Genomic DNA, 18068 nt, shown 5'->3' on the forward strand with positions numbered 1-18068 from the left:
CACCACTCAGCAGGGAGGAGGCCACAGGGAAATTCTTAGCAGTAGAGTTTTCGCATTTCAGATAAGATCCACCTGCCCAGCAGGGACAGGAGACAAGATGAACTCTGAGGGCAGGATGAGGACGAGAGGCCGGCTGCCCTGAAGCAACTAGAGAAACAACATAATCTTATACCTGAAGCAACTAGAGAAAGAAGGACAAACAAAACCCAAAGTTAATACCAGAAAGAAAGCATACAGATCAGAGCAGAAAAAAGTGAAATAGAAGCAAAATAGTAGTAAAGATGAATAAAACTAAAAGGATGGTTCATTGACAAGACAAATAAAATTGATAACTTTTAGCCCAGATGTATCAAGGAAAAAAGAGAAATTAAATTGATAAAATTGGAAATGAGGGGGTTCCCTTTCACTCCATTTTCCTGAAGTAAAAGTTGTCTGTAGATGATTGGTCAGCATCACACTCTGAGAGTAACATGGAGAGAACTGAACCCAGTCATGGGATAAAGTAATACAGCTGAGGAGGGCTCAGTGGGCTGGGTTGTGACTGGCACCAGGGTCCTCCACAGTTCTTGAGTACCTCACCAGCAAATAGTTCTTAGATTGAAAAGCACTTCTTTCCAGAAAGGAGATTTTGCTGTCTGAACTGACCAGTCCTCTCCAGTGTCCCTGGCTGAGGCGGTGGATGCTGTGCTATGGGGTCTGTGGCCCCTGTGTTGCAGGGGACAGGCCCAAGAGGTCTGCTGTCACAGGAGTGGCAGCTCTTTGAGGAATGCAGCTTAATGCTCACTCTCCCTTTTCTGCACACGCTGTATTGACCCCGTTACATCAATGCACAGATGCTGTGGGTTGATAGGTGGGGCTGCGTCTCCATGCTCTTGTGGCCTGTGTAGTGGCCCCCACTGTCTCCTCTCTGCAGTTGTCTGCTTTTTCTTTGACTCCTCGACTCCCTTTGCATTGGGTAATGCTTGTCAACAGAGCTAATGTGCCCATCAAACTACTGGGCGTTGACCCAAGTGCTAGATGTGGAGGAGGGAGCCAGGGTCCAGAGCACACAGTAGTAACACCTTCTGTTTTTCTTTGTAGAGTACGCTTAGTGGAAAGAGGCTCTCCTCATAGTTTGCCCCTGATGGAGTCAGGAAAAGTAAGTACGGAAGAAAGGTACATGCATATACATTTGAACACAAGTCTCAGTTTGGGGGCTTTGAAAAGTTAAGAAGTACATGGAAGACTGTTTTCCAAAAAAGTTTTCTTGAAAAGTAATAAATCCAAAGAGTTGGACACGACTGAGCAACTGAACTGAATATATCAACTGGTTTTGACTATGAGCACAGAACGTCAAAGGAAGCCCCAGGGCCATGGCACCTTCTCTCTTGTTCTGTTCTGTTCTGCGTGGCCTCCACTCCCACGGGTGTCTCCGGGTCTACAGCAGCTTTTCCAACTCCAGCCCTTCCTTGCATTCCACCCAGAGGAGGAGCAGCAGGAAAAGGAGGCCATAGGGACAGCTCCTCAGCCTCTTCACTCACACTTAGCACCTCTGGGCATGGTTACCCCAACTGAGAAAGGCAGGCTGGCAATGTTGTCGGTACATTGGGTCCAAATGTCCATGGGCCTTGGCCGGCAGGCAGAGCTTGTTTACTGTGGAACTAGACAAAGACTGGTTATCATGACAGCTAGTCGCCTGCCGTGTCATTTATAGAACTGAAGTGCAAGGAATGTATTTAAACCTGAATGAAGACTTTTTTTCACCCCGGCCCCTATTGTCAGATCTCTTCTCCACTTAACATAATTCTAGAGGCATGTTGTTTGGGACCTTTTACAGTCTGTGTCTTCACGGCTGATGGTTAAAGTTCTTGGTACTGTTTTCTTTAAGGTGGGATTCAGCACTGCCCACCCACCCAGCTTGACCTGGTGGGCCATTCACCAGACGTGCTCCCATAGCTCTCACTACAGGTGTGTTGCCTTATCTCAGCTGTACAGTTAGTAGCTGAACCAAGAGGGGCTCCATTCTAAATTTCCAGAATCAGCTTTTGATTCTTTACATGGTTCCAGTGGAATTCAGAGCATTTCTGAGCTAAATGTCCATTAAGAAGGAGGTGCTCAGTATCAATGTTGTGCTATTGTCAGCCAACAGGAAAAGTGGGCGGTGTGGCAGAGGAGGGGCAGGGCCACAGGGGCGACATCTGCTTGGTGCGGCAGACGCTCTGGCGGAACTGCTGTCTCTTCTGGACACCACAAAGCAGCTCCGCTAGTTCTACTTTGCAAGCATCAAGCTTGTTAAATTATGTCATTTATCATGTTTTTGTTCAAAGTCTCACTTTTAGGATCATTTTAACACAGGCTTTGTCATTGTACATAATTACAATGAAATGTCATTGATTTGCTGTCATTATGTGATGCTGTGGTATACAATTTTGATTTAAAGCCATTCACTTTCTAAACCATTTTAATAGGGAAAACACGCACTTTGCATGAAGCATCTGCCTGTCTGCCTACTAACAAGACTGTTCCTTCCCACTTAGATACTTCCAGGGGTGCGGATCATCATTGCCAATCCAGAAACGAAAGGACCCTTGGGAGACTCACATCTGGGCGAGGTGAGGAATGGGATGGGTGTCTGTGAAGGTTCAGGATTATGAAGTGGTGTTTGCTTAGCGACTATCACATTTCTCTCCAAAACATTCAGCAAAGAGGAAACTTCCTGTGTGTGGGCAGAGTTTCCTTGTTTTTCAGCTCTCCATTTGAGTTCCATGTGCTTGCTTCACAGCAGAGAAGTCTTTCATCAGGAACATGATAGAGAATGTGCAGAGGGAATCTTGCCAAACCCAAAATCATAGCAGCACCAACAACCATGGCAGGCAGACTGGGGACACGACAGGTGTTTGTCTGGGTCAGAAAGTCACTTTTACTCCCTTGTATTGACGATGCAACCTATCCAGTGACCCCCCCACCCACCCTGTGCCCCACACACCACTGGCTGCATGCGGCCACAGGAGACCCTTCCTGGGCTGCTGTCCTGAAACGCCCTGCTTGCTGGCCATGAGCGCCCTCTGCCCTTCCCGTCCACCTCACTCCCTGATTAACCTGCTTCAACATGTCTGCCACCCCGCCCCCGTTTTCCTCTCCAAGGCCAGGCCACAGTGACCATGACCTGCCCACAAGGACTCTCCTATAGGTGCCACCCAGCCTGTGGTCAGCTGCCTCTCTTCTTCTAACCTGTCCTGGTCGCACACAAAGCACTGCCTTTGACGGCACCCGACTCACACACCAGCCCCTCCGCTCTCTCAGGCACCGTGGCACACACGCATACGTGTACACAGGGAGGGAGTGGTGTTGAGGCCTGAGTCTCAGCCACTGTCACCCCCAGACCCTTTTCCTTCTTGGGCAGTTTATTGTCCCCTCACTCATCTCTCTCCATGTGAAGATCAAAATCGAGATGATGAAATGCTATACGGACCCTATTTAGGAATTTCCTTTAAATGCACGTCTAAGAATGAAAATTAAACATGGTGCCTGCCATCTCTGGCCCCTGCTGTCCTCACAGCACACGGCCTTTCAGAGCTGAGCGCTGGGCCGAGGGGCGGAGACCCCTGCACCCTGGCATGCTGGGAACCTGTCTGACAGGTTCTCTTCCCCTCACTTGCTGGAGACCCTCATCCCTGGGCTGCTGCCTGGTTTGCCCTGGCAGGTGTGGTGGAAGGCTGCTGGCCAGACCCTTTGTCCCTGACTCAAATACCATTTCCCAAGATACAACATGCAGGCATTTTTATCCTCCATTTTTTGTTGTTACAATGCCTTTCTCTTCTAGAGTTTTTGTGTTGTGTTACTTTACTTTACAATATATTCCCCAAAGTATACAAGCCAGAAAGCTTTTTAACATTTTTCCAGCTTGCTTTTTGGAAACAATCAGTACATTTGAATAAATATAAGGAAACTCTTACAACCTCATTCATTTGATATTTATTTCAAAAGCCCTTAGTTCGTCTACTTCAACAGGATTCTCCGAGATGTTGGTTGGGGGTTTGCTCAAACGCGAGTGTGCTTCCATGTTTTCATTTCAGCAGACTTTGTGGTGACTGTGTTTCCCTGGAAACAAGCCGTCCTGTTTTTGCAGGCCAGGGACAGACAGAATACAATCCGTTGAATTGTAAAAGTAGTTTCTGCCCTGGACATCATGTCAGGTTAACTTATGCAGTCCATTTTGCTTCCTTTCAGATCTGGGTTCACAGTGCCCACAATGCCAGTGGTTACTTCACTATTTATGGAGATGAATCCCTCCAGTCGGATCACTTCAACTCAAGATTAAGCTTTGGAGACACACAGACAGTCTGGGCACGAACAGGCTACTTGGGATTTCTACGGAGAACTGAACTCACTGATGCAAATGGAGGTGAGAATTCCCAATAGGAGGCAGGAAGTCCCAGCCCCAGGAGAACATGTGTGCTTGCGTGCTTGCTGCAGGCAGCCTGGAGACAGCCAAGGGTGAGAGAGCCGGGGTGGGGCGAGAGAGAGCCCAGGGTGAGAGAGCCTGTTCAGGCTGTGTGCGTCAGCAGCTGAGGATGCACGTCCCATGCTCTGTCCTCCTCTGTGAGCTAGGAGCACGTGTGAAATCAGGGCAGGGGCCGGGGGCTGTGTTGTCTGTAACAAGTGCCTGTAAGTGCAGCTCACTGGCTTGTCACCAACTCTGGCACTTCCAGCCCCACCCAGGATCCCCCGAAGCTGCATTGTTCTCTTCCAAGCGGGAGGCACTGGCCTTGAGTGCTCTGGTCCTGCCAGGTGCCCTCAGGGAACAGTAGCGCAGAGGGGTAGCGCTGGGTGTGGGTGTGACACAGAACCGACATGTAGGAGCCTGTCTGCTCCTCACGTTGCTGATCCTGGAGTCCTCTCTCCACTCCTGAAAACAGAGGCAGGACTTGAGTGTTACTCCGGGGTGGGGGGCCTGAGGTTTCTTGTGAGATCTGCCAGCCCCGGAGATCAGTGAGACTTCCAGCCCACCTGCCTGGTAGGAGCCGTGCCAACCAGGCCAGACCAGCAAGAATGCAGGGGAAAAGTACCGAAATATTCTGGTGTTGTATTTTCTTTTACTTTTTTAAGGTTTAAAAAACAAAACATTTATGTAGGAAGGCTGAAATGATTGTATGCTAATTTGAAACAGGTAAGTTGTATAAGAACATTCCATATTTTATATCCTCCAAGGATTGGATTCCATTTTGTGTGCTGTGTTCTTTCTTCAGACCTTCTAACTTCAGACTGGTGTTAAGCAGGAGCGTGGCTCGCTCCTTTCCGTAGGAGCCCAGCCTCTTCACCCTCACAGAGGGCAGGCACGTCCGTGCAGGCTGTGGAGTCTCAGCACAGACACATTATAAGGCTGGCAGCTGGTCGACACAGTGTCCTGGGCTGTGAAGCCCGCTCAGCTTCTCACTGCAGGCAAAAGCTCAGAAAACACCTTCCCATCACAGGGATCAGACTGGGGCGGCATTGATCTAGTCGCTGGCTGGCATTGTATTTGCAGTTTGGGGAAGTCATAGACTGTTTCACTGGAGGGTGCCCTCTGGGATTCCTTGAGGAACTAAGCTTAGCACTCAGCACTGTGGAGCCCAGTGGGGCTGGGAGGGTGGAGGCCCCAGCAGCTGTGAGCCCAGACCTCAGCACTGTGGAGTCCGTGGGACTGGGAGGGTGGAGGCCCCAGCAGCTGCAGTCAGAAGTCAGCAAGTGACTGCCTCCATCTAGTCTGCCTTAGCCTGGAGATGGAGAAGATTTATTTTCTGGTATTGCACGTGTCAGTCACTTCTCGTAAACTCACCCTGATGCACTCAGTACCCTAAAGATGAAAGAGGTCTTGTTTTTAAGAGATGGACTGCATGTTGTCATTATCCCAAGGTTTACACAACTGACAAGAATAACTTTACCAATTACTTGAACTAAGGGAATCTTTGTCAACATTCTCGGAAACTCAGCTTTCTTTCCCACTCAGACGTGTAGTGATTAGAGAGTTGAACCCTCATGTGATGGAACCACAGGGAGCTTGGTGTTGCTTTGGCTGTGCTGGGTCCTCTCATGTGACTCTACTGCATCTCAGGCAGTGCTGCCGAGGGATGTATGTGGAGGCTGCCCCTTGGGTGAAGGGACTGTGCAGGCATGTGGCTGGCCACACGGCCCCCACCCCCCACCGCCACACCTCGTCCCTGAGCATCTGGGGCTGCAGGTTCCCTGAGAAGGGAGACTGGACCCTTGTTCAGGGGTCTTTCTTGTACCTCTCTTCCATGTTCAGGGGTAGCGCTCGTCTTTATTCTTTAAGAGACTCGAGCAATTTTGCAGCGAAGCTCACATAGAGTCCATTCCCCACGCAGAGCGCCATGATGCCCTCTACGTGGTGGGGGCCCTGGACGAGGCCATGGAGCTGCGCGGCATGAGGTATCACCCGATAGACATCGAGACCTCGGTCATCAGAGCCCACAAGAGCGTCACGGAATGGTGAGGAGCGGGCAGGCAGCCCGAGGGCCAGGGTGAACCCGAACCTCTAATGAGCACCACTGGTGCGGTTGGTGCTCTTCCTGAGGGTGATGGACGGATGGCTGGGGGGTGTTTCCAAGGAGCCGATTGTTTGGTTTTTTGTTGCGGAAAATGTGATGTAGGGGAAAACACTGTCCACAGGGAGCCTGAACCCAGCGAGCCCTGTGGGAAGGCCTCAGCTCCAGGAGAGGCCATGCTTGGCAGCGTCATAGGGTCGTCAATGACGGGTCACCCATCCCACCACCTTTGGAGGCCACACCGTGCCCGCCCTGGCCACTGGGTGGCTGTAACTTGCACGTGTCAGTCACTTCTAAACTCATCCTGATGCACTCAGTACCCTAAAGATGAAAGAGGTCTCCTTGCTTTTAAGGAAAGATGGACTGCATGTTGTCATTATCCCAAGGTTTACACAACTGACAAGAATAACTTTACCAATTACTTGAACTAAGGGAATCTTTGATTATGAACATTCTCGGAAACTCAGCTTTCTTTCCCACTCAGATGTGTAGTGATAAGAGAGTTGAACCCTCGTGTGATGGAACCACAGGGAGCTTGGTGTTGCTTTGGCTGTGCTGGGTCCTCTCATGTGACTCTACTGCATCTCAGGCAGTGCTGCCGAGGGATGTATGTGGAGGCTGCCCCTTGGGCGAAGGGACTGTGCCTGGAAGCAGCAGCACCAATCACTCCTCAGGGCCTTCACATGGCACTTGAGCATGGACAGTGGCTTCGGCACCACTGGCCACTGTTCTCTCCCCTCCCAGTTCCCTGAAGGGAGGAGGCCTGAGGGGCCCTGTCTGTAAGCTCAGGGCAGGAGACCCCAGGGAGACTCCTTCTGAAATCTCTAGGGGGGCAGATGGGTTAGCCTGCGAGTGTCGGCTGCCTCTTGTCAGCTGACACAGGCTGGTGTTCTCGGCCACATGCTGCACCGCCAGAGGACTCGGCAGACAGAAGGGGCGAGTGGACGGCAGAGCTTCGTCCCCACTCGGTGCTGTGTTTCAGGGTGAGCAGCAAAAAGCCCGTCTGAGCACAAGTCCTCCACTTCTAAAGCTGCCTCTCCACTCGCGTGTCGTGTGTCGAGGCAGGAGCTCCAGAAAGGTGTCAGCCAGAAATGGTAGGGGTCCGTCTCAGTTTGCACTGAGGTGTAAATAGCCATCTCAGCCTTCTGTTTTTGTATTTTTTAAGAAAATAATTTCAAGTGGCTTGTATTGCCTCCTTCACATATTTTCTATCTAGTTGGAAAGATGCCATTTCCACTGGGAAGTGTGTGGCCAGGGTTCCCCTGTGGGTTTCTCTTGCCTGCTCTGAGCGTCACTTAGATGCCATGAAGCTTGCTCCTTTCTCTACTCTCAGAGGCCCCAAGAGGGAAGGAGCAGCAGGCTCGGTCATGAGGGGCTTCTCTCCTCAGACTGCGAGCAGCACCACAGCTCTGCTGTCACCCCCTCCCCAGGTTTGTGTCTCCCCCAGGCAGCCCCATCAGTCACTTGGTGCAGAGAAGGGAGTGTGTGAGGCTGGGTCACATCGGTGACTGCCTCACTGAGCACGGCCCAGCCACCCTCAGCCGCTGTGGCCCCAGGCAGGCTCCAGCAGCCTCCCGCTGCCTCCTGCACCCCTTAAGTGAACTGTGGGATCCACACTGACCCTGATGCTGCACCCTCAACACCAGATGTCAGGATAAAACCATCCCCAGCGTGGCCACGAACAGTCCCACGTGACTCACAGACATGCAGTTCTCTCGTGCAGCTCCCTTGGGGTGACGCTCGTCACAGAGCCAGCCCCAGGAGTCTCCAGTGTCCCTCTTCCATTTTAATGTCATCATCGGCCATACTAAGCAAAATACACATTTTTTTTTAAACAGGCATACCCTATGCTTTTAGGAAACAGTGATGACTTTCCCCAGACACTTCCTGCCTCACAGCTGAGACAGAACATTCTCTGTATCTGACTCCAGCAGGCCCCGGAGCTTGACCCTGCCATCTACGGGGCTCCGGTGCTCTAAGGTTCTTAAACATTCATGTTTTAAAAGCCCTACTACCTGACGTCAAGGTGGCCTAAAGTGTAAAACATTGGACTTAGTTAGGCTTTTAGAAACTGGGCAGACAAGATACTGTGGGTGGTCCTCCTGAAAGATCCAAGTAAGACACTTCTGGATGGAGCTCTGGTGTCCCCAGGAACTCACCCACCTGAATCAGGTCCCCTGTGTTGCTCTCACCCAGTTCCTGAGACAGAATCTGTCCGTGCGCCCCAGGTCTGCAGTCGAGCTCTGAGGTACCTGACCCAGCATGGTGGCTCTTCTGCTCATGGGCACACATGTTCACCCCCTGGGGACAGAGGCAGGCCTGTCTGACTAGCCCTAGTGCCCACTGTCCCAGCTCAGCAACGGTCCTGCCGACTGCACTGCAGGCTTCCCAAGTGCCTTTGGGGATGGGCTGCACCCTTAGGGCCTTGGGTGGATCCAGGGAAGGCGGGGATGGGCTGCCACCCCGAGAGCAGGTTGGTAAGAGGTGTGGACGCATGGAGTGTCAGAGCTGCTCTGGAACCTGCAGACCAGAGAAGGCTCAGTGCCTAACAGGAACCCAGTGGGGCGTCCAGACAGAATGGAGTTGTTGCAATTGTACAGTGATGCTTCTTTTTCTTCCAGTGCCGTGTTCACCTGGACAAACTTGCTGGTGGTTGTGGTTGAGCTCGATGGGTCCGAGCAGGAAGCCCTGGACCTGGTCCCCCTGGTGACCAACGTGGTCCTGGAGGAGCACTACCTGGTGGTGGGGGTGGTGGTGGTGGTGGACATCGGCGTCATCCCCATCAACTCCCGGGGCGAGAAGCAGCGCATGCACCTGCGTGACGGCTTCCTGGCCGACCAGCTGGACCCCATCTACGTGGCCTACAACATGTAGACGCCATGTAGTGTCCCTTCTACGTGGCCTACAGCATGTAGACGCCCGGGGCCCACATCTACATGGCCTACAGCATGTAGACGCCCGGGGCCCCCATTTATGTGGCCTGCAGCATATAGACGCCACATAGTGTCCCATCTACATGGCCTGCAACATGTAGATGCCCGGGGCCCCCATCTACGTGGCCGACAATGTGTAGACGCCCACGTAGGACACCCGGGGCCCCTGTCTACATGGCCTACAATGTGTAGACGCTACATAGTGTCTCATCTACGTGGCCTACAACATGTAGACACCTGGGGCCCCCATCTACATGGCCTACAACATGTAGACGCCCACGTAGTGTCTTATCTACGTGGCCTACAACATGTACACGCCTGGGGCCTCCATTTGCGTGGCCTACAGCATGTAGATGCCCGGGGCCCCCTGTTCAGTGTCGCAAGTGTGGGCACCAGGGCACCTTCCCCAGCAGAGCCTCACCATGTGGTGGGGAGACTTCCCATGCATCCTGGTCGCACAGGGATGAGACGTGAATGTGAAGTTTGCTCACGAGGACTTTGCGTTAACTGCCTTTAGTTTGTTGGAAAAGCCCTTTTCAAGAACTTTCTTTTCTTTTTTTTTAATTATTGAATAATAAGTGCTTTCTTCGTAAATGTGGTATTTTGTTAAGCCAAAATAGCAATTAAAAAAAATATTCTGCCCTCCAGATGGGTTCTTTTAAACAATTCATGTAGTGTGACAAAGAATTGTTTTCTCTGTTTTAATGTGTCATGAAATCTTAATGCCATGGACCTGCTACTGATTTAAGCCATTGCTGGAGCCCATCCTTTTAGGACAGTGTGTCAAGGTACGAGAAAGCCTTCCAAATAGCACCTTCCAATTAGATTTTAGCCGCTTTCTTTGTCAGAAACATACTCAAGAAACAGACTGATGATCGGCCCTCCAAGTTATCATAGAATGAGAGGAAATTATAAATAAGGTGTATTTCGGCAATTACCTTGCAGATATCTTTGTACTAAACTAAAAAGATAAAATAAGTTAACTCCATATGTAATTATGTACAAAACGTTTAATTTATTTTGATCTCTTTAGAAGTATAACAGAGAAAACATTCAAGAATATTAAAGTCTTGTAATGTTTGCTAATATAAAAAGTGTTGTATTATCTTGCGTGGATAGCATCACAACAGATATATATATATATGAGATATAAGTTCACTAAGAACAAAGGGAATTTTAAAGTTTAAAACACAGAACCTGTCACTTGCATGGTGTCCCCTCCGCTGCACTGTAGATAGACTCTCGCCGTTGCTGGTGTGAGCAACCAGACGGCCTGCAGCCCAGAGCTTCTATTCTGGAGCCAGAGACCAGCTGTGGGGCCAGCGCCTCGGAGGTGGCGGACTGGAGCCGGGTGTGCACTTTCCCTCTGCCGCGGGGTCGTGACGGACTGTCGGTGCCGCGTGCCCACCGCAACGCGTGGCCTGGGGAGCAGCGGGCCCACTGCACGCGCTCCCTCGGCTACAAGAATCATTGCACAGTGTTTTCATCGTTTTGTTTGTCCCTTTTTTTGGTCCTTGGTATGAAAAGGAATGTTGTTCTGTGGTCATTGGCAGCGGGTTGCGCTGACTCCCTCAGCGGCTCTAAGGGAGGAGACTCACTAGGAGGTCATGCACGGAGCTGCCCCAGCTGTGCTGGCTGGAGTGGGAGGTCCCCAGCCCCGTCGTCACTCCTGCTGCAAGGACATGCTTCTGATTTCCGTCTCTTGCTGCTGCTGCCGCCGCCTCATGCACCTTGAAATTTTGAAAGCCCCTCGCACACTCCTGGATTGAACCAGCTCATCGGCGTCCAGCCAAGAAGAGGTACCAGCTTCTGAGTGAGATCCCCTCCATGATTGCCCCAGTGTGCCCGGGGTTCCTGTGTGGGGTCTGCCTGGTTCAGAGTGTTGCTGGCGAGACTGAGACCGTCTCTGTGTGGTGGTCTCACCTGCCTTGCTCTGTGCACTGGCACTGAGCCCTTTGCCACAAGAGAGTTTTGTTTGACTTCGGAGATCCAAGGCTAATTGCTGTTAGAATTTAAAGTGGCATTTTTTAAAAATTTGTCTGCATGTGGGGTTTCTTCCATCTCCACAGGTTATTTGATTTTTAAAATAATATTTTGATTTCATTGCTGTGTATGAGTATTTCTCCACATGCTTCAGATAAACATTCCCAGTCTTCTGCTTCCCAAGGGGGACCCCACCACACACAGAGAAGACACCTGCCCACCATGTGGAAGGGCCAAGGGGACCCCACCACACACACAGAAGAGAAATACCCACTGTGTGGAAGTGTAGGGGGGACCCCACCACACGCAGAAGGTACACGCTCACCATGTGGAAGGGCTGGGGGGACCCTACCACACACACACAAGATACACGCCCACTGTGTGAAAGTGCCGGGGGGGACCCCAACACACACAGAAGATACATGCCCACTGTGTAGAAGTGTAGGGGGGACCCCACCACACACCCACCGTGTGGAAGGGTAGGGGGGACCCCAACACAGAAGATACCCACCATGTGGAAGGGCCGGGGAGAACCCCACCCCCCACCACACACACACCCCCCCGTGTTGAAGGGTAGGGGGGACCCAAACACAGAAGATACACGCCCACCATGTGGAAGGGTACGGGGGTGACCCCACCACAGAGGACACATACACCCACAGTGTGGAAGGGTGGGGGGGCCCACCACACACACAGGACACACACCCGCCCTGTGGAAGGGCAGGAGGGGGGCAGTTTCGGGTCAGACACTGATGAGGAAGCGGGACTTAGGCCCAGCAAGGGGGTGTGAGGTTGCTGGTGCCCTCGTGAGGCCTCGGTCCTGCTGCCTATGCCAGCGGTGAGGGCCAAGGGCTCAGGGCTGGGATCCAGGTTCTGTTGTGCAAGAAAAAGGGAATGAGACTCTCAGTACCACCCACTTAGCAATAAAGGAGGATCGTTCTGTACTGTTAGTGGAAACTGCTGGGACGAGTCGTTCATGAGAATACAGCCAGTGTTTGTCTCGTGACCTTGTGCTTTTGAAGTCAGACAAAACCGTGTGGTCAACTTGCACAAAGGAGGGTACACAGCGACCACCAAGACTCAGACCAACCAACAGGGCGGCTTCCTCATGGTGCTTGTTTGTTATATCTATCTAACCCTGCTTGACACTTTCCCAAGGGAAATGGTCCCTTGATAGATGCTAGCAGCGTTGCTTCATAGTGTGGTGACTGGTTAGAGAGATTCATGTGCTCAGCCAATCACGGTTCCAAACAAATTTTTATGTGCAAAGGACAGCAACCTTCTCGTATGTTAAACCACCAGTAAGCTTTGTACATCTGTGATAACGCCTGTTTTATATTCAAATGAACAAATAAAAGCTTTTATTTTTGTTGCTCTGAAAATAGCAGTTTCTTAATTGGTCCCCTGGAGAGCTGGGCCAGCTTCCATCCCAGGAAGGTAGTGACTCCTACCAGGAATGGATCCCACTCTGTTTACATAATTTGTTGCATTATTTATCAGTACAGATAATCATACTTTGAACAATGTTTAAATTTTGATGTGGGCATTTATTGCTAAAAAATTCCTATGGCAACAAATGTTTTGTGAAATGTTTTTTTTTAATTCTTTTAAATATATCTAAATATATTTGTTCACATTTTCTCCAAGTGTACAGATTATTGGTAACCTTGAGGGACAAGGAGTGTGAGTCTGTGTGCACAACCTCTGCTGCTCCTTGGCCAGGACCGAGGTCTCGCTGACAATTCCAACCCAAATTATCTTTGTGTTTCTTTTGTCTTTGTGTCTTGGAAAGTGGTAGTGGGTTAACTGACTTCCAGCCTAATGGTTAGGAAAGGATAAAATCACCAGGCCTCACTGAGTGCCTTTGTGTTAGAATTCCCCTGGAACCAGGACCACCTGTGCTAATTGGGGGTGTGGACATCAGTAGCTGGTGTAGACCACCTGTTTGGGTGACTGGGCATTGCCAAGAGATCCGCCTAGAGTGGCCGTGCTCGGGCAGCACCTGTGTCCCTGCGCGCACATGTAGAGTTCCTTCTGCTGCCTTGCTCCACGCCCTCCAGCACTGTGCTGAGGCCAGGGCACACAGGCAGGAGTTTGGTTGGCAGATTGATCATAATTCTGGGTCTTACTGTCCTTGTTGACGTCTTGGTGGCCTGAGTCAGGTGGCCAGTCAGTCTGGCCACGTGGAGGGACTCAGTGTCACTGCTTCCGAGGAGAGAGGTTCCATTCCCTCCACGCCAGGTCCTCTGTGACTCACTCACTCCCCCTGCTCAGCAGAGCCTGCCCGGTGCTGACCGCTGGGCCCGTCTCTGTCTTCCACCGTCCCTGGTGGCTGGCTCTGGTCCCTGAGCGGCATCTTCCCGTCATGGCCACTCTGGCTCCCCTCCAGTGGGTCCTTCCGCCTATCTCTGCTGTCTTCTCGATTTTAAGGTTAATCCGTGAACAAAGTATTGGCAGCACCAAGGTCAGTGTGAGATTTGGGTGGGCCTTGCTGCCTTGGGACAGCCCCAGTGTCAGCTCCTCAGGCTGGGATAGACCCTCCTCTCCCTTCCTGCCCCTCACCCCTCCACCCTGCATGTCGCTGTCACTCCCTGACTTCATTATTCATGGGGGGAAGAGTTGGAGACCCTCCCAGGGCTGGGGCAGGAGGCCAGCAGGTGGGCAGGCAGGGGTCCGGCTCTGAGCACAGTCAGCGGGAAAGCCTCTCCTCCAGCCCCTCACTTGGCGCCGTGTGGGAGGGCGCAGGGCCCACCTGGGCTGTCAGGCTCTGGGGACAGGCTGACCTGCAGAAATGCGAAGGTGCGGTGGAAACGGAAGTCAAGACAGTGGGCGTGGGGGGCTGAGCCTGGCCTCAGCTCCCCTGCCACTTTGTTTCCATGTTAGTGTGGACTCTGGGGGGACAGAAGCCAGTGTTCTCTGCAGGTGCAACTCCCTCTTGCCCTAGGAGGCATTCAGGAGGTGCAGGGGAGCAGCCCTAGGGCCGAGGTCAGCAAGCTTGATGCCTCCCTTCTCTGCTGACCATCAGGAGGATAGGACAGCGTTGGGACCCACACTTTGGTGAAGCCCGGGTCAGAGCAGAGGTGAGGGTAACCCAGCCAGAGCCATCCCCTCACAGCTTTCCCACAGATGCTTTCCAAGGGACTGGATGTACCCACACGTCTTGTTGAGTCACCCCTGGCTAGTCCCTGCACCGGAAGTGGAGGATGGCATTGTCCCCCTCCACCACCCTCCAGGAGAGGACAGAGACCACCTGTCCTGACTGCTGTCCAGGGGGGCTTCCCCGCAGGTCAGGCAGCAGCAGAGGCATCTGAGGCCAAGAACCAGTGTGGATCCTTGAAGATGGATGCTCTGATTGTGAAGCTGCTCCAGCTCCAGAGGGCAGCACGGCATGGAGGGCATTGGCGTGTCACCAGCCCAAGTTCCTGGAGGTACAAGTGGACCGCAAGGGGTCGGCTGGTCTCAGCGGGGTTTGGGGATGCTTGGGAACCACTGGTAGCTAGTGGGCACTTACACCAATGGACCACGGCACGTTGAGTGTGTTGTGTCCCAGCCACAGTCCTGTGAGGCTTCAACTAGGCCGCCACCAGCCTGGAAGACAGGGTAACACGTGTGTCTGACGGGCCAGCCAGCTTCGGTCTGAACCCCTCTGTCCTGATGTAAGTGCAGCCCTCCGGTCGCTGGGCAAGGACCTGGCCCCACAGCACTTGACTTATGACATGAGTACAGAAACACAGGCTTCAACCTTTCTCTCATCATGAATACTATTCTGTGGATTCTTTTCAAGTGTAAATGTGATATTAGCTTCTGGTCCCTACATAGTAGCTGGATTTGGCCAGGTTTAGGATTGCAGTTTGCTGATTGCTGTTGTAAGACACACAAGTAGGGAGGCAAACTTTTGAGAATTAACTGCTGATTCTGGTTTTCCTTTCAAAAGCAATTAGTTTCTGAGTCAAATAGTTTGGGCTCTAAATGTTTTCGTTTCTGAGCTTCTGTCTCTTTCATTTTTTCAGTCAGTAAATATTTGAGCACCAACCACGGGTCCGTGCTGTGATGAAATGGCAGAGCAGTCCCCCTCCTTTGAGTCCATGTCCACCAAGGACTGCAAGGCCTGAGCTGACTTCTGACTCCAACTCAGACACTTGATGGTCAGTCAGTCTTGGTTCTGCCAGGGCAGGACGTCACATAAACTCTTCTGTCGCCATGAAGAAGGGCTGAGGCCAAACAGTCTCGTTTCCCTACACTCGCTGTTCCTCAGGTTTGACCTCTAACCAGACAAGCGCCCAGCAGCTGCTACTTCTCATATCTGACTGGCTCCATCCAGGGCTGCACGGAGAAAGGGCTCTTGTTGCTCAGAGTGAACTGTGGGGGCAGGATGACCTCTGGACAACCGTGTACGTGCGGGCATGTGGGGCAGCTTCTGCTGATGCTCCACCCTTTGTGGAGTAGGAGCTGGGGTGTCTGATGTCCTGCACTGAACAACAGGGGAGTCCCCTAAATGTCAAGATTCTTTTTGAACAGCCAAGTTCAGAATTTTCTTTTTCTGTGCCTGATTGATCATCTGTCAGCAGAGGTTCACACATTTGCTATTAGTTTCTAACTCAGATGTTCAGGATATAAGGAGAAACACTTGAGAAGCTGTTTATAGAGACCCTACACCCTTTGTAATGCGAACAATTAAGCCCTCTATTTTGTCTGTTTAAGTTCAGTCAGTTCAGTTGCTCAGTCATGTCCGACTCTTTGAGACCCCATGGACTGAAGCATGCCAGACCTCCCTGTCCATCACCAACTCCTGGATCTTACTCAGAGTCGTGTCTATCAAGTTGTTGATGCTATCCAACCATCTTACCCTCTATCATCCCCTTCTCCTCCCGCCTTCAGTCTTTCCCAGCATCAGGGTCTTTTCCAGTGAGTCAGTTCTTCACATCAGGTGGCCAGAGTACTGGAGTTTGAGCTTCAGCATCAGTCCTTCCAATGAATATCCAGGACTGATTTCCTTTAGGATTAACTGCTTAGATCTCCTTGAAGTCCAAGGTACTCTCAAGAGTCTTCTCCAACACCACAGTTCAAAAGCATCAATGCTTCAGTGCTCAGCTTTCTTTATAGTCCAACTTTCATATCCATATATGACTACTGGAAAAACCATAGCTTTGACTATACGGACCTTTGTCAGCAAAGTGATGTCTCTGCTTTTTAATATGCTGTCTAGGTTGGTCATAGCTTTTCTTCTAAGAAGCCAAGGGTCTTTTAATTTTGTGGCTGTCCCCAGTGATTTTGGAGTCCAGGAAGATAAAATCTGTTGCTGTTTCCACTTTTTCCCCATCTGTTTGCCATGAAGTGATGGGACTGGATGCCATGATCTTAGTTTTCTGAATGTTGAGTTTTACACCAGCTTTTTCACTCTCTCTCACCCTCATTGAGGCTCTTTAGTTCCTCTTTGCTTTCTGCAGTTAAAGTGGTATGATCTGCGTATCTGAGATTGTTGCTATTTCTACCAGCAATCTTGATTCCAGCCTGTGATTCATCCAGCCTGGCATTTCACATGATATACTCTGCATATAAGTTAAATAAGCAGGGTGACAATATACAGCCATATCTTATGCCTTTCCCAATGTTGAAACAGTCCGTTGTTCCATGTAAGGTTCTAACTGTTGCTTCTAGACCCACATACAGGTTTCTCAGGAGACAGGTAAGGTGGTCTGGTATTCCCATTTCTTTTAAGAATTTTCCACAGTTTGTTGTGATCCATACAGTCAAAGGCTTTTGTGTAATCAGTGAAACAGAAATAGATGTTTTCTTAAAATTTCTTTGCCTTTTCTATGATCCAGTGGATGCTGACAATTTATTCTCTGGTTCTTTTGCCTTTTCTAAATCCAGCTGGTACATCTGGAAGTTCTCAGTTCACATACTGCTAAAGTCTAGCTTGAAGGATTTTGAGCATGTGCATAGACTAGCTTACTTTTTTAAAATCTCTTTTATTGTACAGTCTGGAACAGAATTCTTGGGGGGAGGAGGCGGGGAAGAGACGCATAGTAAAGCAGGTGCGCCGGGAGCTAGGGCTCAGGGCCACTCCTGCTTTCACCGCCATGTGTTTCACAGCCCAAAGCCTTGGAATGTGGTCGCTGACCGGAGGAGCCTTTCCAGGAGACCAGGAAGTACCTACATGCATCAAGACAGCGACCATTACTGCGGCTAGAGGAACTGGTCATAACTGCTAATCAGACCAGAGGGAAAGGACTGATTTTCAAAGAAAAGTTCACTGTGGGACCTAAGCTGGATGGTTAAAAGAGAAAGGAAAAAAAAATAGGTGTGAACAGGTAGGGGCTTGGAGACAGCTGTCACTCCCAGAGCTGCAGGCAGGGTTTTAGAACAGAGGTAAATGATACATAGATGGACAGACTTGGAAAGGTAGCTTCCACACAGATAAGGAGCTGAAATGCTGGTTGCCCTGACAGCTGCTTCCCCAAGTAGACAGTCAGCGTAAGGACTGAGACATAATTTGTATGCGGAACCTTCTGCCAGGTGAACTTCCTCTTCCACCGGTCTATCCTTCCCTCATCCTTTCTTCTGAGCCCTTCTTAATTATGGATTTTCTCTGTTCAGACCCAAGCTCAGGGCAGCCAAGGATAAG

The 18068-nt window shown here is 50.9% G+C and overlaps 1 protein-coding gene and 1 non-coding gene across 8 annotated transcripts in view; one reads left to right on the forward strand and one right to left on the reverse strand.

Annotated features, from left to right (window-relative positions):
* DIP2C (disco interacting protein 2 homolog C) overlaps positions 1-12822 on the forward strand; it is a 293572-nt gene extending 280750 nt beyond the window's left edge. For all 7 annotated transcript variants that reach the window (XM_061436555.1, XM_061436553.1, XM_061436559.1 and 4 more), the window contains 5 exons: positions 1081-1138; positions 2517-2591; positions 4210-4384; positions 6345-6468; positions 9146-12822. In XM_061436555.1, coding sequence (XP_061292539.1) covers positions 1081-1138; positions 2517-2591; positions 4210-4384; positions 6345-6468; positions 9146-9398 — 685 coding nt within the window. In that variant the 3' untranslated portion in view covers positions 9399-12822. The remainder of the gene's footprint in view (positions 1-1080; positions 1139-2516; positions 2592-4209; positions 4385-6344; positions 6469-9145) is intronic.
* LOC133259988 (small nucleolar RNA SNORD31) lies at positions 5424-5492 on the reverse strand. Its single transcript, XR_009740648.1, has one exon. It is a non-coding gene; the product is annotated as a small nucleolar RNA SNORD31 (small nucleolar RNA).
* Positions 12823-18068: the final 5246 nt, after the last annotated feature.

The sequence above is a fragment of the Bos javanicus genome, chromosome 13, assembly GCF_032452875.1.
Source record: "Bos javanicus breed banteng chromosome 13, ARS-OSU_banteng_1.0, whole genome shotgun sequence".
In the NCBI taxonomy this organism is placed as follows: domain Eukaryota; kingdom Metazoa; phylum Chordata; class Mammalia; order Artiodactyla; family Bovidae; genus Bos; species Bos javanicus.